This window comes from Budorcas taxicolor, chromosome 6, assembly GCF_023091745.1.
Source record: "Budorcas taxicolor isolate Tak-1 chromosome 6, Takin1.1, whole genome shotgun sequence".
Taxonomy (NCBI): domain Eukaryota; kingdom Metazoa; phylum Chordata; class Mammalia; order Artiodactyla; family Bovidae; genus Budorcas; species Budorcas taxicolor.
Window position 1 is genome coordinate 103,885,090 of NC_068915.1, and position 25,318 is coordinate 103,910,407.

At 45.7% G+C, this 25,318-nt stretch overlaps 1 protein-coding gene across 1 annotated transcript in view; it reads right to left on the bottom strand.

Moving 5' to 3' along the window:
* The window catches only part of STK32B (serine/threonine kinase 32B), a 383,198-nt gene that overhangs the window by 254,170 nt on the left and 103,710 nt on the right, over positions 1 to 25,318 (bottom strand). Inside the window, exon 3 of the mRNA XM_052642065.1 lies at positions 7,870 to 8,021. Within this exon, the coding sequence (XP_052498025.1) occupies positions 7,870 to 8,021 (152 nt within the window). The remainder of the gene's footprint in view (positions 1 to 7,869; positions 8,022 to 25,318) is intronic.

The following is a 25,318-nucleotide window of genomic DNA, read 5'->3' on the forward strand; positions in this document are numbered from 1 at the left end:
TAGACTGGGGGCCTTATAAACAATGGAAATGCCTTTCTGAAAACTGTGCAGGCTGGAAATCCAAGATCAAGGTCAAGGTGTGGGCAGATATGAGGTGTGGCAAGCATCAGCCTTCTGGCTCATAGACAGTTGTCTTCTTGCTGTGTCTTCACATGGCAGAAGGGGAAGGAGTGAGTGAGGGAGCTCAGTGGGGGCACTTATAAGGGCATTAATCCCATTCATGAAAGCTCCACCCTCGTGAATTAACCAACTCCCAAAGGCCCTCACCTCCTGACACCATCCCATTGTGGATTAGGCTTCAAACATATAAATCCAGGGAAGACACATACACCAAGTCTACAGCAGACCACGATGGGAATATTTACACCATGGGAACTAGCTAACACTACAAGTCAGGGTTTGCATTGTGTCCCCTTGGTCTGCTGGTTGTTAACCATTTCCTGGTATATTGTTGCCTCTAATCCCAATGCCACCTCTTTTCAGCTACTTAATCTTGCACAAGGTATTTAACCCACCCATCCTCAGCTTCTCCAACTGTAAACTGAAGTCAAGAACATCCACCTTGTAAGATGGTTTGAACCAGTGAAGTTGCTCAGTCATGTCCAAATCTTTGTGATCCCATGGACTGTAGCCTACCAGGCTCCTCCATCCATGGAATTTTCCAGGCAAGAGTACTGGAGTGGGCTGCCATTTCCTTCTCCAGGGGATCTTCCCAACCCAGGGATCGAACCCAGGTCTCCTGCATTGCAGGCAGACGCTTTACCATCTGAGCTACTAGGAAAGCCTTGTAAGATAGTTTAGATCAGGCTAAAATAGGAAAAGAGCCACATACCACGGATGACCCAAATAGGGTAGTGTTACTAAGATTTTAAGACATGGATCTTAAGACCACTTGATAAAGTGTGGGAAGACTTTAATGAACACCAAGGACAAAGGAGAGTCCTAATTACAGAAAAACACATGGGAAGCATAAGAAAGAGTCAGAGAAATGGGCACCAGAAGGTACTGTGTGGCGGGTTGGAAGGTGGGGAAGCAGAGGGCTCCAAAGACCACTGGCCAGTCCAAGGGAGTCCTGGCTTTCCCTCTGACCTTCTGCAAACTCCACGCCCTTCCTGATTGATTGATGGACCACCCCCACCCCTTCACTCACAAGAACTGCCTGACATAGCGCCCAATTCTACCCTGCCTCCAGCCTGGTTTTTCATGGAACAACTTCTGGCTCCACATCCCTCCCTTTCCACATTTCAGTGCTGACCCTCTGGATATCAGAATGGAGCTGGGATATTTTATAATCCCCACTTACTCCCTTAGGGATAACAAACCTATTCCACTTAAAAGTAAAATTTGGGAAATCTGACATCTTGAAAGCACACACCAAAGTGACCAGTGATACTGACAAATCCTTGAATAGTAAAAGGTGAGACAAGGACCCGTACGTGTCAGCATCACCTCTTGCTCCCTTCTATTAAGGGAGTTGCCATGGCGATGGAGACTAAAGAAGATGCTGCTGATTGGAATTGAGGAAAATCCCATGAGCATTTCCCGTCTCTGACCCCCAGGACATGGTGGCCATTTGCTATCTCTATATTTTTTAAGTTTCCTGGGCCCCCAAAGGACAGTGACTACTTAAGGAAAAGAGCAGAGAAGCACAATCAACTATTGGTTTAAGGGTCTGTCCTCTCTCATCTGTAAGCTCTGTAAAGATCAGGAGTGACTATCTTGCTCATTGTTCCATCACCAATGCCAGCACAGATGCTGCAGATCCTTAACAAACACTGAAAGAATTAATTTATTGAACACTGTGGATGCTGAGAATACAGAGGCGAATGAGACATGGCCCCAATCCCCAAGAGTCTCACACTAATGGAGGAAACAGATGTACAAGCAGATAAATGTGATTGAACTGCCTTGTTCTCAATAGAGTCCAGAAGGAAGCACTACCTGTTGCCACGTGGGCGGCAACCCTGAGGCAGCTCGGAGGAGAAGGTGGTTGCTGGCCTATGAACTCCAACAGGGCAGGAGACAGAAGGATCCTCTTCTTCTCTGGACCCTTAGAAATTAAGGCAGGGGCACTTCCCTAGTGGTCCAGTGGATAAGGGTCCACCTACCAATGCAGGGGACACGGGTTTGATCCCTGGTCCGGGAAGATTCCAGATGCAGTGGAGCAACTAAGCCCGTGTGCCACACCTACTGGGCCTGCACTCGAGAGCTCCCAAGCTGCAAGTGCTGAGCTCCTGGCCTGCAACTACTAAAGCCCACACACCTAGAGCCTGTGCTCTGTTACAAGAGAAGCCACCATAATGAGAAACCCACACACTGCAACTAGAAAACAGTCCCCGCTCATCACAACTAGAGAAAGCCTGTGCACAGCAATGCTCAGTCATGTCCGACTCTTTGCTACCCCATGCACTGTAGCCCGCCAGGCTCCTCTGTCCATATCCATGGGGATTCTCTAGGCAAGAATACTAGAGAGGGTTGCCATGTCCTCCTCCAGGGGATCTTCCCAACCCAGGGATTGAACTCAGGTCTCCCACGTTGCAGGTGGATTCTTTACCATCTGAGTCACCAGGGAAGCCCAATGAAGACCCAGTGCAACTACAAGCAAAATTAAAAAAAAAAAAAAAGAAAAAAAAACTCTTTTAAGAAATTAAGCCAGTGCCTGGTACCCAGGAAGAGTCAAATAAATGTCTATTTAATGAATGAATGCTTGTAGGGGGAAGAGCAGAAGTTCTCACAGAGAAGAAAGGGGAATCGGTATTCCAGGCAGAAGGAACACCAAGCGCAAAAGGCCTGGAGGGATCAAAACAACAAGATGAATGACAGGTTCCATGAATCACTTAGTGTGGCTGGAACAAAAATGCACTAAGACAGGAGCAGGTGTGGGCGTCCAGAGGAGAGACTAACATAATATCAGAGGCCAGGTTATGAAGAAACATTTATTCTGTGGGCTTTGGGGAGTCATCGCAGAATTCTAATCAGAGGTGGGGTGGGCTTAGATTTGCACTTTCATGAGACTTTCCCTGTGCTGTAGGCTAAATGTTTATGTCCCCTTCTCCCAGTTCATATATTGAAACTCTAGTCCCCTGTGTGAGGGGGACAGAGTGGCTGGGGGATAATCAGGTCATGAGGATGGAGCCCTTGTGATGGTATTAGTGCCCTTATAAGTAGAGGCAAGAGAGCTCTCTCCCTCTGTCTCTCTCCCCCAGCCCAAGGGGAGGGCACAGCAGGAGGACAGCCATCTCCGCACCAGGAAAAGGGTCTTCATCAGAACTTGACCATGCTGGCCCCCCCATCTCAGCCTGCAGAACTATGGGAAACAAATGTCTATTATTTAAGCCACCCATCTACGGTAATCTGTTATGGCAGCCTGAGCTGAACAAGACAACTTGCATGTGGCAAACTGGTGATGACTAAGTGCTGAAATGCCAGTTGGGAGGTTGTAGCAATAGTCAAGATCAAAGACGGTCATTTTTATGAAAATGAAGCTGCTCAGTAACTGGCGATTCTTCATATGGGGCTTTGGTGTGTGCATGCTCAGCCTCTTCAGTCATGTCGAACTCTTTGTGACCCCGTGGTCTGAAGTTCACCAGGTTCCTCTGTCCATGGGATTTTCCAGGCAAGAATACTGCAGTGGGCTGCACGCTATCCTCCAGGAGATATTCCCGACCCAAGGATCAACCCGTGTCTCAGTGTCTCCTGCACTGCAGGCAGATTCTTTACCACCGAGCCCATCAGGGAAACCCTGTACAGGTCTTTGTCCTTCATCAGAGGTTCCCTAAGGGACTTCCTGTCTCTGTCCTCTCTACAACCTTCTTTCCTGCCCCCTGCTTCAGACAAATCAGCTCTATCTTTCAACACCTTATGTAGTTTTACTCGAATCAAAGGTCTCAATGCCAAAGGAAAACTAGCCACTAATTTAAGTGGTTCTTTCCTGGCTTCCAGTGGCCTGTTAGAGACCTGTGTCGTGATTCAGCCATTCACTACTCAGGGAAGGCTCTAGAAACAATACTTGCTATGAGAACTGTTTACATTAATTGCAGGTATCTGTTCTCATCCTACAGTCTAGTAAATGTAGTCAATCTGGTAAGTAGAATTGGACTTTGAAAATACAGTCTGAAAATACACACAAACAACCTCCCTGCTACCATTTATCGAGACAAAAGTCTTTAGTACTGAAAACTCGACCCATCTTCTAATAGTCAGCAAGCATGTCCTCATGTTCACGCTGGATAAGGATAGAATTGGTCCAGCCAGCCCAAAGCTGACCTGAAGGACAAGTGCTAGTCCTACCAACAGCAGTGGAGGTCCCTGAACCAGCAGCCACCTCGAGCCCAGGACTGTGTGGATGCTTGTACGCATTAATATTGTCCGGTTTGGTCTTTACAGCATCCCTGTGATGTGATCACCTTTTCACTTCCATTTTCCAAAAAAGGAAACTGAGACGCAGAAGGGAGACTCAAATCACTCTCAAGGAATCTGTACTAGGCTGCCATAACAAAACCACCACCTGGGAGACTGAAGCAGTGGAAGTATATTCTCACACAATTCTGGAGGTTGGAAGCCCGAGATTAGGGTCCAAGATCAGGACGCAGGCATGGTCGTGTTCCGGTGAGGGCTCTCTTCTTGGTTTGCAGGCAGCCCCCTTCCTGCTCTGTCCTCACATGGCAGAGATTTGAACACTTTCCATCTTCTTATAAGGCTACCATCCTTTTGGATTAGTGGTGGTAGTTGCTTAATCATGTCCGACTCTTTGTGACTCCATGGACTGTAGCCTACCAGGCTCCTCTGTCCATGGAATTCTCCAAGCAAGAATACTAAAATGGGTTGCCATTCCCTTCTCCAGGGGCTCTTCCTGACCCAGGGATCGAATTCAGGTTTCCTGCATTGCAGACAGATTCTTTTCCATCCGAGCCACCAGGGAAGCAGACAGGAAAAGATCACATTGGATTAGGGTTCCACCCTAATGACCTCGTTTAACCTTAATAGCCACCAAAAGGTCCTATCTCCAGATACAGTCACATTGGGAGTTAGGGTATCAATATATGAATTTTTGTGGGGCAGGGAGAGGGTGGGGAGGAAACACAATTCAGTCCATAGCAACCTCTTCATCTACAAGAGGCAGAGCTGTTATTAGAACCTGGGAGATCGGAACTCAGAGCCCGAGTGTTGGAACTCTCTGCCTCATCTCTCCCCTCCCCTCCTCTCCCACGCCCTGCCTCTCCAGGGCTCCCGTTGCTGCACAGCTCCTCTGTTTGGGGTGGGATAGTTCATCGCCTTTTTCCTTTGCTCCAGTTGTCTTAGCCCCAGAGAGCAGAACAGCTTTGCTTCAGAACAGGTGAAAATATTGCACTTGACAACTCAACCTGGATCGTCACAGGCTTGGAAACACCCATCATTCATTCTCTAGAGGCCAAACTGTCGTGAAAACTAATCAGTGCCTGGTCTTTGCCTCTGCCAGTTATAGAGCATGTCAGCAAAAGAGAGGAATGAGAAGGGGCGCAGTCAGGTGCTCCAAGGCCACAGTAATTCACCCTCCGTGTAATGAGATGAAAAGCTGATGTGTAATTAATTCAAAGCCATGGCGTCCTTATGAGCCCGACAAGTGATTCCACACCACGCCCCCTGCTAGCAGGGTGACAGGGCAGCAAACAGAAGCCTTGCAGGAGGCGCTCCGTGCAGGAAGAGGGAGCGGTGGGCAAAGAAGGGAAGGGCCAGGGCCTTCTCACAGCAGCAGTGGTAGAAGGGTTGCAAGTGTGGGCCATGAAGTCAGACTGTGTGGATTCAAGTCCCATCTCATCCGTCTACTAGTGGTGTGACTCAATTACTCCATCTGCAAAATGGGGACAATTCACTCAATGCCAGCCCCTGTATGCTGGCTGTTGTCCTATACTACTGTATTTTCAAGATACGGTACTATAAGATTAAAAATGTTTTCTTTACTTTTGTGGTTTTTTTAAATAAATAATTTGTGTGTAAAGTACTTTAGACCTATTACAGTACAGTATTATACAGCTGATTGTGTTAGTTGGGTACCCAGGCTAACTTTGTTGGACTTACGAATGCATTCTAGGAAAGATATTCATTCATATGCAGGGACTTACTATAAAAAAAGAATTACACGCCAGAATGCAACCTCATGGTGGTAGGATTCTAGATAACTATTTCCTTTTTGTTGTTCTTGTTTAATTTCTGAATCCTGTCTGACTCTTTGCAACCCCATGGACTGTAGCCCACCAGACTCCTCTGTCTGTGGGATTTTTCCAGGCAAGAATACTGGAGTGGGTTGCTATTTCCTTCTCCAGGGGATCTTCACAACCCAGGGATCGAGTCCACGTCTCTTGCAGTGGCAGGTGGATTCTTTACCACTGAGTCACTGGGGAAGCCCTATTGCCTTCTTATGTACATCATTTTCTGCATTGTGCAAGGAACCTATACTGCTTTTCTGATTAGAAATGGTGCAGCCACTGTGCAAAATAGTCTGGAGGTTCCTCAAAAAATTAAAAATATAACTACCATATGATCCAGCTACCCCACTCCTGGGTATTTATCCAAAGAACACAAAAATACTCATTCAAAAGATATTTGTACAACTATGTTGTAATAGCCAAGATATGGTAATAACTTAACAGCCCATCAACAGACGAATGAGTGGAGTAGATGTGGTGTGTATAATATACATATATATATACTGATTACTACACTGCCATAAAAATACAGATGAAATTTTGCCATTTGCAACAACATGGATGGACTTTGAGGGTATTATGTTACAAGAAATAGATCAGATGGAGAAAGACAAACGCTGTATGATTTTACTCACATGTGGCATATAAAAAACAAACAAAAAATACATGAACAAACCAGATCAATCAAAAACAAACACATACATCCTAAGAACACAGTGGTTATCAGAGGGAAAGGGGCGGGGTCAGGGAAGTGTGAAATGATGAAAGGGGATCATCTGTATGGTGACGAATGGAGGCTTAATTTTTGGTGATGAGCACACTGGAGTATATACAGAAATATAATGTTGTACACAAGAAACAAATATAGTATTAATAAACCAAATGTCCCCTCAATAAAAAGTAAATTAGAAAATTTCTCTTGCGTGGCAATTAAAACATGTAGCGGTTTTATTTCCCCCAAATAACTGAAGTACCTGTGTGGCTGGAGACATGACAGACACACACTTGTTACCAGTCTCTGATGTATGACATTTCCCCACAGAAATGCCCATCTGAGGCATTTGGTAGGAGGAAGCTGGGCAGACTGGGAGGTAGAAGTCTCAGAAAGAGGAGACTTCACATGCAAAGGCACAAAGGCAGGGAAACCACCAGCAAAGTGGCAAATCTAGGACGCAAAGCAGAGGCAAGAGCCAGCAGTGCAACAGAGAGAGTTTCAGCACGTGGATGGAACTGGGCCCTGAGGGCCAGATTCAGAAGTTGGAATTCAGCATATCCACACCGGTCAGCCATCCAGAGTGGAGTGAAACATCAGCTCCCAGAAGTCCTTCTTGCCATCAACACCATGCAGTGATTCTCGATAAATTCCCTTAGAAGACTCCCACTTGACATCCTCTTAAAATATTTTACCTGCATTCTCAAACATACAACAACCTTCTCTTCTAAATCAATTTCAATTCTGATTCACCAGGTAAGAGAATAGAATGAAAATTAAGCATGTGCTTAATGATTTCATCAGAAACTGACAATAGTCATTGGAAAGCATACACAGCGAGATATTCAAAAGAACATCCGAACCCAGAAAATTCCATTTCGTCTCTGAACAATGCAGGATTCCTGCTGCAGAGCTGTTTGCATTTGGCTACACCATGAGGCGTTCACAGCAGCCCTGGAGGGACTCACTCACCAAAGATTGACCAGGAAAGGATGCTCCAGGCCCTGCATGATCTGGAGTTCCCGGAAGACGTTGCGCACCTCGTCCCTCTCGATGCACTTCTGCTTGTTCATGTACTTCATCGCATACATTTTCTTGGTGTCTCGCTTCTGCACGATACACACCTGTGTGACAGCCAAAGGGGACAGCGTTCAGAACAACATTTCAAAGGAACAAATAGGGAAAGCCCCTCACTGCCTCCCCACTTCTGGGTTCAAGGCTCGATTCTGAAATCCTGGTGGGCAAGCAGCCCTGGCTATGCCACAGTCCCTCCACATTGGCACCATGGAAGAGCTGCTGATCAGGTATTGACACTAAGTACTGTCCATACAGGGATTCCTTGGTGACTCAGCCGCAAAGAATCCGCCTGCCAGTGCAGGAGACATGGGCTTGATCCCTGATCTGGAAAGATCCCTGGGAGTGAAAATGAAAGTTGCTCAGTCCTGTCTGACTCTGCAACCCCATGGACTATACAGTCCAGGGAACTCTCCAGGCCAGAATACTGGAGTGGGTAGCCTTTCCCTTCTCCAGGGGATCTTCCCAACTCAGGGATCAAACCCAGGTCTCCTGTATTGCAGGTGGATTCTTTACCAGCTGAGCCACAAGGGAAGCCCAAGAATACCGGAGTGGTAGCCTATCCCTTCTCCAGTGGATCTTCCCAACCCAGGAATGAAATCGGGGCCTCCTGTATTGCAGGCAAATTCTTTACCGACTGAGCTATCAAGGAAGCCCTCCCCTGGAGAAGGAAATGGCAACCCACTACAGTATCCTTGCCTAGAAAATCCCATGGACAGAGGAGCCTGGTGGGCTACAGTCTGTGAGGTCACAAAGAGTCAGACACAATTTAGTGGCTAAACAGCACAACCGCCTTCAACTGCAAGGAAACTGCAGCTGAGTGTGCTAATTAGAGTTCAACGAGCTTCTCAGTGTCAAATCCACAACAGTCTGACTTTGGAGCAACTCCCTAACTCACAAGGGACTGCAGTGGGAGGAGGGACCTGCTGTCAAAGAAGGCTGTCTGGAGGCGCTAATGCCAGAGGGGAGTCATGAAAGGCTGGCAAGATGGCAAAGTCAAAAGAAGAGACTTTCAAGGAAAAGGAAAGATATAAAGGAGGACATGGAGCCTTAGGACCCCAGGCAAGGAGTACAGTGTCACTGAAAAAAATTAGCAGGAAGAACAGGTACCGTGTTCCCAACATCCTGATGGGGTTTTGCCTTCCTTTCCCCAGTTGCCACATCAAAGGACCACAGACTGGGGGGCTCAACACAGGAGACATTTACTGTCTCACAGCTCTGGAGGCCAGAAACTCCAAATTAAAGTGCTGACAGGGCCGTACCCCCTGCAGGCTCTCAGAGAGAATCTTTCTTGGCCTCTTCTAATTTCTGAAGGTTGCTACCCATCCTGGATGCTCCTTGCTAGCAGCTAAGTAAGTCAGTGTTAGTCACTTAGTCGTGCCCAACTCTTTGCGACCCCATAGACTGCAACCCACCAGGCTCCTCTGTCTATGAGATATTCCAGGCCAGGATACTGGAGTGGGTTGCCATTTCCTTCTCCAGGGGATCTTCCTAACCCAGGGATCGAACCCGGGTCTCCTGCACTGCAGGCAGATTCCTTACCGACTGAGCTACAAGGGAAGCCCTTACTAGCAGCTACATCATGTAAATTTTGGGGTGGGGTGACACTGTTCAACTCAGTAGAGTAACTCCTCTTATCCCCCTCACTTGACAGATAAAGGAAGAGACGCACAGAAAGGTCTTAGACCTTCTTCACACCTTGGGACTCAAACTCAGGCTCTCTGCCCCTCCAGCTGGTGCTTTTCACCAACAACGCTCCTCCCGGGAAACAGGGCTGTGATGGACAACACCAGGGATGTGGTCGCCGGCCTGGGAGTTCAGGGTTTTCTCCAAGCAGCCCAAGTTGCTCTTCTATTGGAACTTGGGACCCTTTCGGCCCCAACAGGCTGTGAATCTGAGGCAGATTCAAGATGGTGGGGGCTTTCCTGGTGGCTCAGTGGTAAAGAATCTATCTGCCAATGTAGGAGATCTGGGTTCAATCCTTAGTCCAGGAAGATCCCACATGCTATGGAGCAACTAAGTCTGTGTGCCACAACTACTGAGTCTATGCTCTAGAGCCCAGGAACCAAAACAACGGAAGCCCCTACACTCCAGAGCTGGTGCTCAGCAACAAGAGAAGCCACCGCAATGAGAAGCATGTGCCCCTCAACTAGACTGGCCCCGACTCGCTGCAAGTTGAGAAAAGCCTGCACAGCAACAAGGACCTAGCAGAGCCCATTAAAACAAAAAATAAAAAAAGAAGATGCTGGACAAAAGCCTGAATTCCGATTCCCACTTTGGTTCTTGCTGCCTTTCTGAGCTTCTGTCTCAGCATCTGTCTGAACTGAGTTATCAAAGCCCACCCTGCCCCACTGGGATGAAACTAAATGAGACTGAGGATGTGAGAGAGCCTGGCTGCATCTGAGGGATGATAAATGTCATGTGAATCTTAATGTCTTAAAGAGCACATTTCATGAAACCTCCAAATGGGTGTTTTTCTAGCCAGTACAATCAGTGGCACGAAGTTGTTGTTCAGTTGCTCAGTCATGTCTGACTCTTTGTGACCCCATGGACTGCAGCACACCAGGCTTCCTTGTCCTTCACTATCTCTCTGAGTTTGCTCAAACTCATGTCCACAGAGTCGGTGATGCCATCCAACCATGTCATCCTCTGTCGTCCCCTTCTTCTCCTGCCTTCAATCTTTCCCAGCATCTGGGTCTTTTCCAGTGAGTCAGCTCTTTGCATCAGGTGACCAAAGTATTGGAGTTTAAGCTTCAGCATCAGTCCTTCCAATGAATATTAAGTGTTGATTTCCTTTAAGATGGCCTGGTTTGATCTCCTTGCAGTCCAAGAGACTCTCAAGAGTCTTCTCCAACACCACAGTTCAAAAGCATCATTTCTTTGGTGCTTATCCTTCTTTATGGTCCAACTCTCACATCCATATGTGACTACTGGAAAAACCATAACTCTGACTATACGCACCTTTGTTGGCAAAATGATGCCTCTGCTTTTTAATACACTACCTAGGTTTGTCTAGGTTTTCCTTCCAAGGAGCAAACGTCTTTTAATTTTATGACTGCAGTGACCATACACAGTGATTTTGGAGCCCAAGAAAATAAAGTCTGTCACTGTTGCCATTGTTTCTCCATCTATTTGCCATGAAGTGATGGGACTGGATGCCATGATCTTACTTTTTTGAATGTTGAGTTTTAAGTCAGCGTTTCACTGTCCTCTTTCATCTTCATCAAGAGGCTCTTTAGTGGCATGAGGCTGAAGGCTCACAAACTTTACCAACAAACTTTAAGTTTGTATAAAACCACAGGAGGCAAAGGGGTGCTATACAAAAGCCCTGTGGGGCCCTGGTTCGCAGGGATCTGAGACCCTTCTACAGCCCTGAGATCCACATCTGCAGGCAGACACGTGGTGGGTGGATCATTCTAGTAATTAGGGTTTCCCATCTCTGTCACTCTTCATTTGCCTTCTCAGAAAAGGTGTGGGACGGACACGGCTTCTGCCAGGGCCGGGAGCCCTGAAGCCCAGTCAGCTGCATCATCTCGGAAAGCTGAGGCTGTGATTCCATGGGGTCTGGGCAACACCCATGTGAGAGGAAGAGCCCCTGTCCCCCCTACCCTGTCCCCAGCTCTCGTTGGTATAATTGATGGTGGGCGAAGGTGCTGAGAGATGGTTCTCACCTCCCAGGGAAGGTCGGGAAGTTGACACTCACTGCAGCTCAGAGACAGCTCGGGAGCTAGGGAAGACTCTTCAAAATGAGATTCAAATTCGAGCTTTCAAAGCTGAGCTCATGAGTTGCATAGGGCTTGGACGTCTGACTCTGGGTACCAGATAAGGAAGGGAGGTTGATACATGATTTGCCTGGAGGGGTTGAGCATCTCAGCCTCCTGGGCTCAGGACAGGTGTTCCAGAGGAAACGTCAGCCCTCCTCACCAACAGTCAGCTCTGCTGAGGTGCTGGGAAACTTCCAAACAGAGGAGGTGGATCCCAGGTGGTCCCAGCACTCATCAACAGGGCAGCACAGACGCCCTTCCACCAGAAACCACAATTAATGAGGCAGACTACATGCAGTTTGGCCAGAGCCACTCCAGCTGCTGACTGGCAGTTAACAACCTTCATTAGTCTAATTCAGTTAGGAATTGATTTATCATTTATTAATTACAATTTATTGGGGCAAATAAATAAATGCTAGTGAGCATGGATTTCAGGCGACTTGTCGTAAGAAAGACATGTGGCCAGCATACCGTGCATCAGAAATCTGGGAACTGATCCCAGTTTGGCAGAGAAGGGGGACTGCTGGGTATTGAGAACCTCCATCACACTGGCATCCAGTAGTCCCCAGTGGACTGCTCATTCACAGCACTGATGACCTCAGTCTGCAGCACCCTTAGAGGTCTGGGAGGGTCCTAGGACGGTGTATTTTGTAAAAAGCTTCCCAGGGGAGTCTGACGCTCAGGCCAGCTGAGAATCACTTTGCTGGACTCTTCAGGAAAGTCCTTGTCTGGCTGCATCCTCAGTGACCTTTATGGTCAGGACTGTGAACCCCACTCTTCAGCTCAGGCAAGCCTGGCTCTGGGGACACAGATGACCTGAGAATCAGAGAAACCAGAGCTGTGCTGGGAACCCAGGACTGTGCAGGTGCAAAGGCTGGTGCTGCCCTTCTGTGGACCAGCCTGGATGCTTCTTCTTACATGATTCAGTTGACCTTTGCGGTGCTGCCCACCCCATCCTCAGCTTGAGTGCACTTAGCAAATCCTGTTGATTGATGGACAGCTGTAGTGTAACATTTAAAGACACTGGTTACGCTTGCAGGAGCAAGAATCTGAGGGGGCGGGGAACTAAATCGGGGAAAAGTGAAAAAAGTCATGATTAAGGTCAATATGCCAGCAAATTTGGAAAACTCAGCAGTGGGCACAGGACTGGAAAAGGTCAGTTTTCATTCCAATCCCAAGGAAAGGCAATGCCAAAGAATGCTCAAACTACCACACAATTGTACTCATCTCACACGCTAGTAAAGTAATGGTCAAAATTCTCCAAGCCAGGCTTCAGCAGTATATGAACCATGAACTTCCAGATGTTCAAGCTGGTTTTAGAAAAGGCAGAGGAACCAGAGATCAAATTGACAACATCCGCTGGATCATGGAAAAGATCCAAGAGAATTCAAGAGAAACATCTATTTTTGCTTTATTGACTATGCCAAAGCCTTTGACTATGTGGATTGCAATAAACAGTGGAAAATACTGAAAGAGATGGGAATACCAGACCACTTGACCTGCCTCTTAAGAAACCTGTATGCAGGTCAGGAAGCAACAGCTAGAACTGGACATGGAACAGACTGGTTCCAAATAGGAAAAGGAGTTCATCAAGGCTGATATTGTCACCCTGCTTATTTCACTTCTATGCAGAGTACATCATGAGAAACGCTGGGCTGGAAGAAGCACAAGCTGGAATCAAGATTGCCAAGAGAAATATCAACAGCCTCAGATATGCAGATGACACCACCCTTATGGCAGAAAGTGAAGAGGAACTAAAAAGCCTCTTGATGAAGGTGAAAGAGGAGAGTGAAAAAGTTGGCTTAAAGCTCAACATTCAGAAAACGAAGATCATGGCATCTGGTCCCATCACTTCATGAGAAATAGATGGGGAAACAGTGGAAACAGTGTCAGACTTTATTTTGGGGGGCTCCAAAGTCACTGTAGATAGTATTGCAGCTATGAAATTAAAGATGCTTACTCCTTGGAAGGAAAATTATGATCAACCTAGATAGCATATTGAAAAGCAGATATATTACTTTGCCAACAAAGGTCCGTCTAGTCAAGGCTATGGTTTTTCCTGTGGTCATGTATGGATGTGAGAGTTGGACTGTGAAGAAAGCTGAGCGCCAAAGAATTGATGCTTTTGAACTGTGGTGTTGGAGAAGACTCTAGAGAGTCCCTTGGACTGAAAGGAGATCCAACCAGTCCATCCTAAAGGAGATCAGTCCTGGGTGTTCATTGCAAGGACTGATGTTGAAGCTGAAACTCCAATACTATGGCCACCTCATGTGAAGAGTTGACTCACTGGAAAAGACCCTGATGCTGGGAGGGGTTGGGGGCAGGAGGAAAAGGGGATGATAGAGGATGAGATGGCTGGATGACATCACCGACTCGATGGACGTGAGTCTGAGTGAACTCCAGGAGTCGGTGATGGACAGGAAGGCCTGGCGTGCTGTGATTCATGGGGTCACAAAGAACTGGACACGACTGAGTGACTGAACCGAACTGAACTGAAAGGGGAATGGTCATGCTGGGTACCATTGTTCAGATATCTTTATCTAACATGAAGATTGCCTTTGGCAGACAATGATTGTTAACTACCTAAATGCATCCTCTCCCTTCTTCCTTTATAATAGGACAATTTTCTTCAAGGAGGCAGTGTGATCCATTAAATACTCACTTGCAGCCAGAAGTAGCCACAGTTCTCACCCGTGAGATATTAGACTGTTTCTGACTTCTAAGTTTGCTTTTTGTTTTTTGACTTCTGCTTTTGCTTTCTGCATAAAAGGGAATAGCTACAGATCGTTCCAATTTTCTCCTCTGCACCATTTTTATTCTTTCTACCTTGAGCACATATGTAACGTCTGGAGCTGCAGCAGCCACTTGTGATCTTGAGGCTGCAAGAGTCTCAGAGATACTGAAACTGTTACCATGGTGCCACCTACCTTCAAACTTCTTGTTATATGAGAAAATAAACCCTCTTTGTTTAAGCCACTCCAATGGCAGATTTTCTATTTCTCTCTCCTGAGAACATCTTCATCTGATATACAAACTATACAATGATTTTTCATGGCACAGAAAGTCCATGTGGGCTGTGATCAATGGAGCCTCATTAAAGTGATTAAAAATTAGCTTTGTGAAAATACTCATTTGGATGAGTATTTCAGTCAATAAACATTTGATAAATGCCTGCCATGGTTCTGGCACTGTGCTGACCATGAAGATATGACATGGCTCTAAGAACTTAAGATTTGATGGGATAAACAAACAATACTCAAGAGTGAAGACAAAGTACCTCACTTCAGGTCCCTGGGCCCCATACGGCATGGCCCAGCCCCCCTTTACTTCTTCCTGTTACTCTCCTCCCAGCTCGCTTCTTACCCTGGCCTCTCTGCCATTCCTGTCTACCATGCTTTTCCCCATATGTACAGTCTTGGTTGCTCACCCCCTTCAGACTCTGCCCATGAGTCACCTTATCCCAAAAGCCATCCCTGTACTCCTTCTGTGAACGAGCCAATCCCTCCTCAGTCCCCACCCTGCCCCCACTTGTGTCCCCTGTCATAGTGGCCAGCTCCCATCACCAAACATGTTCTGGGTTTGTTTCCCTTTTGTCTGTCTCCCTTGCTATGGTATAAACCCCATGATAACAGGGATTTTTCTCTCTTTTATTCACTGCTCCCTCCTTAGTGACTTGAACAGTGCCAAGCACAACTAGTTGACCTCTGTGGCTGGCTAGCTAGTTGGAGGAATGGATAATTACTACTTCAGAAAGAGCAGTGCTCTGAGACAGATGAGCACATGAAGCTAAGGTACCTGAGAAGAGGAATCCTAACCAGCACATGTGATTAGGAGAAGGCATTCTGGAAGACGCTGCATTTGAATATTCCTTGTTTCTCAGTCAACAAGGGTTGGCTTCATGACAATGGAAGTGTGGGAGGAGGTAGAAGGAAGTGCATTGCCAGGAGAGGGCACAGTCCCTCTGCAAACACAGAGAGCTGGAACATGTATGTTAGCAGTGCTCTCAACTTCCTCATCTGTAAAATGGGGGTAGGAGTGTACCTATCTCAGTGGGTGATTTTGAGGGTTACATGATAAGCACTTACTAAATTATTATTATTGTGCTTATGGGAGAAGGAATTGGCAACCCACTCCAGTACTCTTGAATGGAAAATCCCATGGACAGAGGAGTCTGGCAGGCTACAGTCCATGGGGTCGCAAGAGTTGGGACACAACTAAGCAACTAAACCACCACCACCACCATTGTGATTATGATCATTATTCATACATGTTATGAAGGTAAGAATAGAGAATGTTGAAGAGATGTGCAGAATTGGCCCACCAAGGAGTTCAGGAACAATTTCACAATTGTTTGATGTGATGGTGAATTTTATGTGTCAGCTTGGCTGGGTCATGACGCCCAGGTATATGTTCAAAGAGGATTCTGTACGTGTAGGTGCTTTTGCACGCATGCCTGCTAAGTCACTTCAGTCATGTCCAACTCTCTGAAACCCTATGGACTGTAATCCGCCAGGGTTCTCTGTCCATGGGATTCTCCAGGCAAGAATACTGGAGCAGGTTGCCATGCCCTCCTCCAGGGCACCTTCCCAACCCAGGGACCGAATCCACATCTCCAGCGCATCCTACATTGATAGGCAGGTTCTTTACCACTGGATGCTTTTAGATAAAATTAATTTGTGATGAATTTAAACAAGTGGACTTTGAGTAAAGCAGATTGCTCTCCATAATATGGGTGGGCCTCATCCAATCAATTGAAGACCTCAACAGAACCAAAGACCGACCTTCCCCAAACAGAGGGAATTCTGCAGCAGATGGCCTTTGATTTTGCACAGCAATATCAGCAACTTCCTGGATCTCTAGCCTGACAGCCTATCCTGCAGATTTTGGGCTTGCTAGCCTCCATCATGATGTGAGCTAATTACTTAAATAACCCTATCTCTACCTCTCCTCTTATTAGCTCTGTCTTTCTGGAGAACGTTGACTAATACATATGGCAATGAATCAACCAGGATCACAAGTCACCACCTAATGTCAACTTCTCCTGGGCCTGGGGAGCCACTGAGGCCTTCAGGGCTGGGCATCTGACTTTTCTCCACAGTCCACTAGAACGTAAGCACAGGAAGCTCGAACTGCATGGTACTTGATTCTAAAGTATTTGTCCCCAGTTAGCAGAAAAAGAGATGGCAGAATGGAGAGGCATCCCTTGCCTGGGGCAGAGCCCCATGGTGTGTCCAGCTCCACTTGAAACCAACTGGCCTCTCCTTGGGATGCTAAGAAACAGTGCACCCACCTCATGGGCCCTGCATCTGTGAGTTCTGATCTGTATCAGGTGATGCTCACTCCCGCTCACCTGGGACACTGCACGGCAGACATATGGAGATAGACCGTGGTGAACACCAAGCAACGAATGGGAGGAGCAGAAGACAGATGGCCTTGCATGGCACGTTTAAAAGGCTGGTGTTGCAGGTTGAATTGTGTTTCCCCAACTCTGCATGGTGAAGCCCTAACCCCCAGTATGTCAGAATGTGAGGCATTTGGAGACACGGCCTTTAAAGAGGTAATTAAATTAAAATGAGGGCATGAGGGCAGGCCCTGATCCAATTGGGCTGGTGTCCTCTGGCCTCCAGAACTGTGAGACAGCCACTTCTGTGGTTTAAGCACCCAGGCTGGGGAATTTTGTCACGTTGGCACAAGCAGGCCAATACGGTTGGCTTTTGTCCTGAGGACACTGGGGAGATACAGAAGGGTTTAAAAAGTGGATCACGAATTGCCAGTCTATGTTCGATACAGGATGCAGGATGCTTGGGGCTGGTGCACGGGGATGATCCAGAGAGATGATATGGGGTGGGAGGTGGGAGGGGGGTTCAGGATTGGGAACTCATGTATACCCGTGGCGGACTCATGTCAATATATGGCAAAACCAATACAGTATTGTAAAGTAAAATAAAGTAAAAATAAATTTTAAAAAAGTGGATCCCAGCTATACAACTGTGAATGAATGAATAAAGGAAATAACATACAAACATACAACATGGAAGATATGGCATTTGGGGGGAGGGGAATGTTTTTCTAACAACAGGGTGGAGAGGAGTGTGGAGGTAATTCCAAGAGTGTTTTATAAATAATTTATCGCCACTGCTTACGCAAACAGTTTTCCTCAGGAGTCATAAGGGACATTGCTTTGTTAGGAAATGCCAAAAGAAGTCATGGGGACAAGGGTCCAGGACCAGCCCTGTTACTTCTAACCCTCTTATACTGGAATGTATTCTCTAGGATGAATCAAGGTTGAGACCGGTTTATAGGCAGAAAAAGTCCTCAGGAAGCTCATCCAGAAGAGGGACTGAGACGTCATTGTGGGAAAATGGGAAATGCAAATGAGTAATGACGTCTGTTATTAATAAACTGGTCAGTAATGGATCATTTGCTCTGGCCAAGCTTGAAAGCCATTCGCGAGTGAGCCTGCATTTCCTCTGATATTTAGCTCTTAAAGCAGTCCATGGAAGCCAGCAAATTCCTCTAACCCTTGCCTCAAGCCAAACATGGACTAATTAATATGGAAGGAATAAGTGTGTGTGCGTGTTAGTTGCTCAGTCCTGTCTGACTCTTTGCAACCCCATGGACTGTACCGGCCGGGCTCCTCTGTGCATGGGATTCTCCAGGCAAGAATACTGAAGTGGGTTGCCATGCCCTCCTTCAGGGGATCTTCCCCACCCAGGGATCCAACCCAGGTTCTCCTGCATTGCAGGCAGGTTCTTTACCATCTAAGCCACCAGGGAAGCCCATGAAAGGAATAGACACTTCACTCAAAAGAAATGGATTCCAACCCTTATCAAAGATGCCTGCATGAACGATGACAGGTGCCAGTAAAAGCATCATGTTAAAGAATTCTAAAACTGATTCTTCCGTAAGAATAACAGCTCATTTCAGAGACACAGAGAAGTTAGACATCTTACCCAGAGTCACCAGGTTGACCCAAATTCCAGCTCAGCTCAGTCAGACTTGGAGGTGAAACTGTCTAACCATTGTGCTATAAAACGATGAACTCTTGCAATGTCCTGAAAAGAGCAAACATACATGCCAGGCCCCCACTCAGAGCAGGATGCAATGCTGGCTGGGCATCTTACACACATCTGCCTCGCTGCCCCCTCACTAACTCTGGCCCTACCACAGGACCTTTGCATCACCTGGCCGCTTCTGTCTGTGAAGTTCTTCCCCCTGAATCTCCCCGTGGTCTGTTTCCTTCTTAGCAGTTAGGTCTTGGCTTAACTGTTTCCATCTCAGAGAGGCCTTCTCTGTTGGCCTCTCCTCCAAGGAAAGCTGTCCTACCCTCCCAGGTCATCACATTATACATTTTCTGCAGAGCAATTATCATCACTGAAATCATGTTTATGTACCGTTTGTGTATTTATCTTCCCTACTAAACTGTCAACTCAGTGATATCAGGGACCTCATTCATCTTGCTTGCCACACCCTCACAAGTACCCAGACGAACACTGGGACAGAACAGTTGGCAGAAACATTTACTGTCTGACTCAAAATGCTGCTGTCCTTTCCACCCCTACTCCTATCCTAGAGGCCCAGCAACTTAAAAGATGAAAGCGATTCCAAAACGGTGTACATTTTTAAGGGGAAAAAAATATGCTGATCAGTCAAATGTTTCTGAACATTCAAACTGATAAAACAGATATATAAGACCAAATCTCTCAAAATTCCAAAATTGATTTGTTGCAGTCTGGGCAGTAAATTGGCTAGTCTGCTATTAATCAAATAGTTGTTCACACTATGAATTCACACACAGATGTCAAAGTCGGGAATGCGGAACGAGACAGCTAATAATATGCTTGTGTGTGGAAATGATCGTCATTGCATAATAAGATAGTGTGGAGTCTGGAATTATCATCTGTGCAACTCCTGCTCAGTTTTATCCAGAATCTGCCTTTGAGGGACATAAAAAGCTATTATCATATAACTATTCCACTTTCTGCTGTTTTATGTGCAGACTGCCTCTGGCTATTCCATGAATTTTAATTAACTCTCTGTTTATTTTGCTTCAACCCTATGACTCTCTAAGCACAGGGCCCATTTGCTAACCCAAGAAAGACACTTTTGAAGTGAACTTCTCAGGAAGTTCTCCCAAAGGTATCTTCCTCCTTCCCTTGAAAATAATTAAGCCCTGTTGACTCCCAAGTTGACTCAAAGCAGAGTACTCCAGCCTGGACTTTCTCTGCTGGAGCAAAAGCAACATTCACTGGCTCCACCTTCCAAGGGGTCAAGAGGAACTTGTGAGGCGGGGAGAGTGAGCCTGGAGAGAGAGGGGGCCTCTGTGAAAAATGAGAGTTTGCAGCAAGGGAGAGGCAGAAATTCTCCTCAGGACCCTAACCAAGAGGCAATCAGTATAAACCAGTCAACTAACTCTTATCAGTTAATTTGTTAATTATCAAGGTTTTCACTCATTTATATAATATTCATTCATTTAATTATATAGCATATATGTCATATGCATCATATACACATTGTATATGTAAATAAATATTGTATGTGAACATAAATATACACACTGCTTAGTGTATATATATGCATATATGTGTGTGTATATATATACATGTATGTAGATATATACTGTATTGCTTTGTGGGCATACATATACATATGTGAGTGTGTGTATGTATCTGTACACTTTATGTGAATGGTGGATATATGGACTGTTGTTTAGTTGCTCAGTTGTGCCCAACTCTTTTGTGACCCCATGGACTGTAGCCCACCAGGCTCCTCTGTCCATGGGATTTTACAGGCAAGAATACTGGAGTAGGTTGCCATTTCCTCCTCCAGAGGATGTTCCTGACCTAGGGATTGAACTGTGTCTCCTGCAAGTCTCTTGCATTGCAGATGGATTCTTTACCACTGAGCCACTGAGGAAGCCTGGGTATATGTATACGTGACTATACATACACAAACACACGTGTGTATATACTACTTAATGCGTATGTATATAGACGTATAGATATATATGCTGCTTAGAAGGTATATATGTATACAGATATGTGTGTTTATATGCGCTATACATTTATATAGATATTTGTGCATATATATGCATATACATACATGTGTATATGCTATATACATATACACGTGTCTGTGTACACTGCTTCTTAGGTATGAATACCTGCATATTCATAAATATGTGCTCATATATATATTTTGCTTAATGTATTTGTATGTGTTTCTATATACTGCTCAGTGAGTATATACATGCACATGTATATATGAATTATATACATAATTCCATATATATGTGTAAATATATGTGTGTATATGTATTATACTTTATATATATACAGTGGCACTCAGTAAGTACTGCAGATCCAACTGTGAACAATAAGGAAACATTGCTGCCCTCACAGAGCTTATGTTCTCACACATAAGACCAACAACCACAAGGAAAAATGAACAAGCATTTAATGGATTTACAGGTAATGACAGGTGCACTGAAGAAAACAGGATCAGAAAGGGCACATGGATACGAACTGCTTGGGGTGGGGTCAAGTGGGGTGGGTATTCAGGGAGGGGACATTTGAGCAGAATTCTGTATGGGATGGGTGACCTTTGCAGAGTTCTAAGGGAAGGTGATCAAGGTGGTGGGCCTAGCAAGTATAAGGTTCTGAGTTAGAAATAAGTTCAACATGTTCGGGAGATGAGAAAAAGGGCTGCAAGGAATGAGCAGGAAGATGGAGGGGCAGAGAGGAGTGTCAGTGAAATAGGCATAAGCCAGACTGCAGGGCCTTGCAGGCTGGTATAAAGAGGTTGGCACGCATTCTCAATGGCAGGGAAGCCCCTTAACCATTCGATCCAATCATGCTTTATCATATCACTGGCTGCTATGTAGTCCGGATCCTTCCTTCTTCTTTCTCTCTCTCACTTATACATGCTCTAGGCAGCATTTATTGAGCCTTCCCAACCTGCTGGGCACTGAGCCAGCTGCTGATGGGACTGGTAGGTGACTATGACCAACCCTAACTTTTCAAGAATCTCACAGTCTGATGGCTGAGGCAGAGGAGCAATCTGAAGACCACCTCTATGCAAGATGTGCTGTGATGGATGGCAAGAGGAAGCTGGCTACCCAAACATTTCCAGAACCCACCACATAACCTAGAGACAAGATGATATGGAACACATATGAAAAATGCCATCCATATGACAGGTCCAGGAGTTGTATGGTCTCTGCCCCTCATTTTCACAGTAAACTTTGAAGATCACTCTGAGCAGTTTCCTTCTTTTAAAGTCTTCATTTCAGAAAGGTATTTTTGTTCAATTCAATATAGAATTCTAGATTGGTGATTCTTCTCTATTATCACTTGAAAAATGCTGTTCCACTAGCTTTGGCTTGCATAGTTTCCATTTCCTAACACAATGTGTCCTTTTGTCCCCTGGTTCATTTTAAGATTTTCTATTAACGGTTATAAGCTACTTATTAATTTGACTATGATGATCTTTGATGATGTTTTCCTTGTATTCCTTTGGCTTGGAGCTGGTTGAACTTTCTGGATATGATTTTATCATTTTCATCAACTAAACAAATAAACCATTATTTTTCCAAATATATTTTATATGCCCATCCCTCCTTCTGAAACTCCAATTACACATTCGGTAAATCACTGCATTTTGTTCCGTAAGTCACTGAAAGTGAAGTGAAAGTGAAGTGGAAGTGAAAGTCACTCAGTTGTGTCCAGCTCTTTGCGACCCCAAGGACTGTATAGTCCATGGAATTCTCCAGGCCAGAATATTGGAGTGGATAGCCTTTCCCTTCTCCAGGGGATCTTCCCAATCCAGAGGTTGAACCCAGGTCTCCCACATTGCAGGCAGGTGGATTCTTTACCAGCTAAGCCACAAGGGAGGCCCGTAAGTTACTGAAGCTCTGTTAATTTGTCCTCAGTGCTTCATTTGTATAGTTTCCATTGCTATATCTTCAAGTTCACTAGCCTTTCTTCTACTCTGCATCTGTCATTGTTATTCAATCGTCAAGTTGGGTCCAACTCTTTGCAACTCCATGGACTGCAACATGCCAGGCTCCTCTATCCTCTAGTATCTCCCAGAGTTTGCTCAAATTCATCTCTATTGAGATGGTGATGCTATCTAACCATCTCATCCTCTGCCTAATCTGCTGTTAATATCCCATCCAATGAATACTTCATTTCATATATATTGTAGTTCTCATTTCTATGAGTTCTGTCTGAGTGGCTACCACAGGAAAGCTGGGTAGGGGGAAGAGAAAGAGAGGGCAAGGGAATTAAGAGGGACACGCTACTAGGTACAAAATAAATAAGACACAAGGATATAATGTATGGCACAGGGAATATAATCAATACTTTATAACTGGACTATAATCTATGAAAATATCAAATCATTATTTTGTGCACCTGAAACTTAACATTATAAATCAACTATTAAAGTGTTAGTTGCTCAGTCATTTTCAACCCTTCAAAGCCTGCCAGGCTCCTATGTCCATGGGGTTCTCCAGGCAAGAATACTGGAGTGGGTTTCCATTCCCTTCTCCAGGAATTCTTCCCCACCCAGGGATCAAACCTGGGTCTCCCACATCGCAGGCAGATTCTTTACCATCTAAGCCACCAGGGAAATAAAAATATAAAAATAAAGTAAAATTGCACTTTCCCGTGTCCAAAAAATTCCTAGACATGAAAAGAAGCAGGGAAATATGGCCCACAAGCAGGAGGAAAATTAATAAAGAGAAACAGACCCAGAAATGGCACCAGTGATGAAATGAACAAACAAGGACTTCCATGGGGCTATCATTCATGTTTTCTATGTTCAAGGATAAGGAAACTGTGAACATAAGAAGGATAACAATGGGCATTCTCATGTTTTGGGAGAGGAAACAGAGGTTTGCAGACAATTTATGACTGATCCAAGTTCACATGGCTAGAAGCAGCAGGACTAGAATCTGAGCTCAGGCTTCCCCACCTCGAAAGTTCGTGCTCTTTCTCCTACCTGTTGTTCCTTCCCAAAGCACATGTTCAGTGTTTTTGGATGTTGATGGACTGTCTCCTACCGACTCTCATGGTTTCTTGCTAATACACGTGTGATTAAAGCTACTTTCTTCCTAACTTCTGTATTTGGGAGGGACATGTGGGAACAAAACAGGCTGGTGGCAGTGGGGTCTCCTCCAGGCTTCTGATGCATCATGTGTAAAATGGAGAAAATAAGGCCCAGCACACTGAGCTTTAAGAAGACAAGGATGGTAAAAGGGTTCAGTTCCTAGGACAATGATTGTGAGTTAGCCAGGACTCTCCAGGTTGCAAATACTGGGAACCCAACGTGATCTCCTCCATCACCTCCACTAGCTTTGCTTGTAGTAATGCTTCAAAGCAGAGATATCACTTTGCCAAACAAGGTTCAGTTCACTTCAGTTGCTCAGTCATGTCTGACTCTTTGTGACCCCATGGACTGCAGCACACCAGGCCTCCCTGTCCATCAGCAACTCCTGCAGTTTACCCAAACTCATGTCCATTGAGTTGGTGAGGCCATCTAACCATCTCATTCTCTGTTGTCCCCTTCTCCTCCCGCCCTCAATCTTTCCCAGCATCAGGGTCTTTTCAAGTGAGTCAGCTCTTCACATCAAGTGGCCAACGTATTGAAGTTTCAGCTTCAACATCAGTCCTTCCAATGAACACTCAGGGCTGATCTCCTTTAGGATGGACTGGTTGGATCTCCTTGCCAACCAAGGTCATACAGTCAAATCTATGGTTTTTCCAGTAGTCATGTACGGATGTGAGAATTAGACCACAGAGAAAGCTGAGTGCCAAAGAACTGATGCTGTCGAACTGTGATGCTGGAGAAGACTCTTGATAGTCACTTGGACCAAGATCAAACCAGTCAATTCTAAAGAAAATCAGTCCTGAATATTCATTGGAAGGACTGATGCTGAAGCTGAAGCTCCAATACTTTGTCCACCTGATGCAAAGAGCTAACCCACTGGAAAAGACTCTGATGCTGGGAAAGATTGAGGGCAGGAGGAGAAGGGGACAACAGAGAATGAGATGGTTAGATGGCCTCACCGACTCAATGGACATGAGTTTGAGCAAACTCTGGGAGATAGTGAAGGACAGGGAAGCCTGGTGTGCTGCAGTCCATGACTGAGCGACTGAACAACAGCAACATGATTTTGCGTAAACAAAATAGGATACTAGCTTCCGTGGTTGCTAAGGACAGTGGATAAAGCTATAGGACTGGAAGAACAAAAAGGTGGAGCACTGGTGGTAGCTGCCCATGCTCCCTCTCCTGAACCCCACACAGCTCAGGCTGTTTACTGTGGACACCTGAGGCTCTCTGCTAGGGCCTTTTTCTACCCTGGATGTGAGTGAAGTGAAAGTCGCTCAGTTGTGTCCAATTCTTTGCAACCCCATGGACTATACAGTCCATGGAATTCTCTAGGCCAGAATATTGGAGTGGGTAGGTAGCCTTTCCCTTCTCCAGGGGATCTTCCCAACCCAGGGGTTGAACTGGGGTCTCCTGCATTCCAGGTGGATTCTTTACCAACTGAGCTACCACGGAAGCCCTACTTGTGAAGC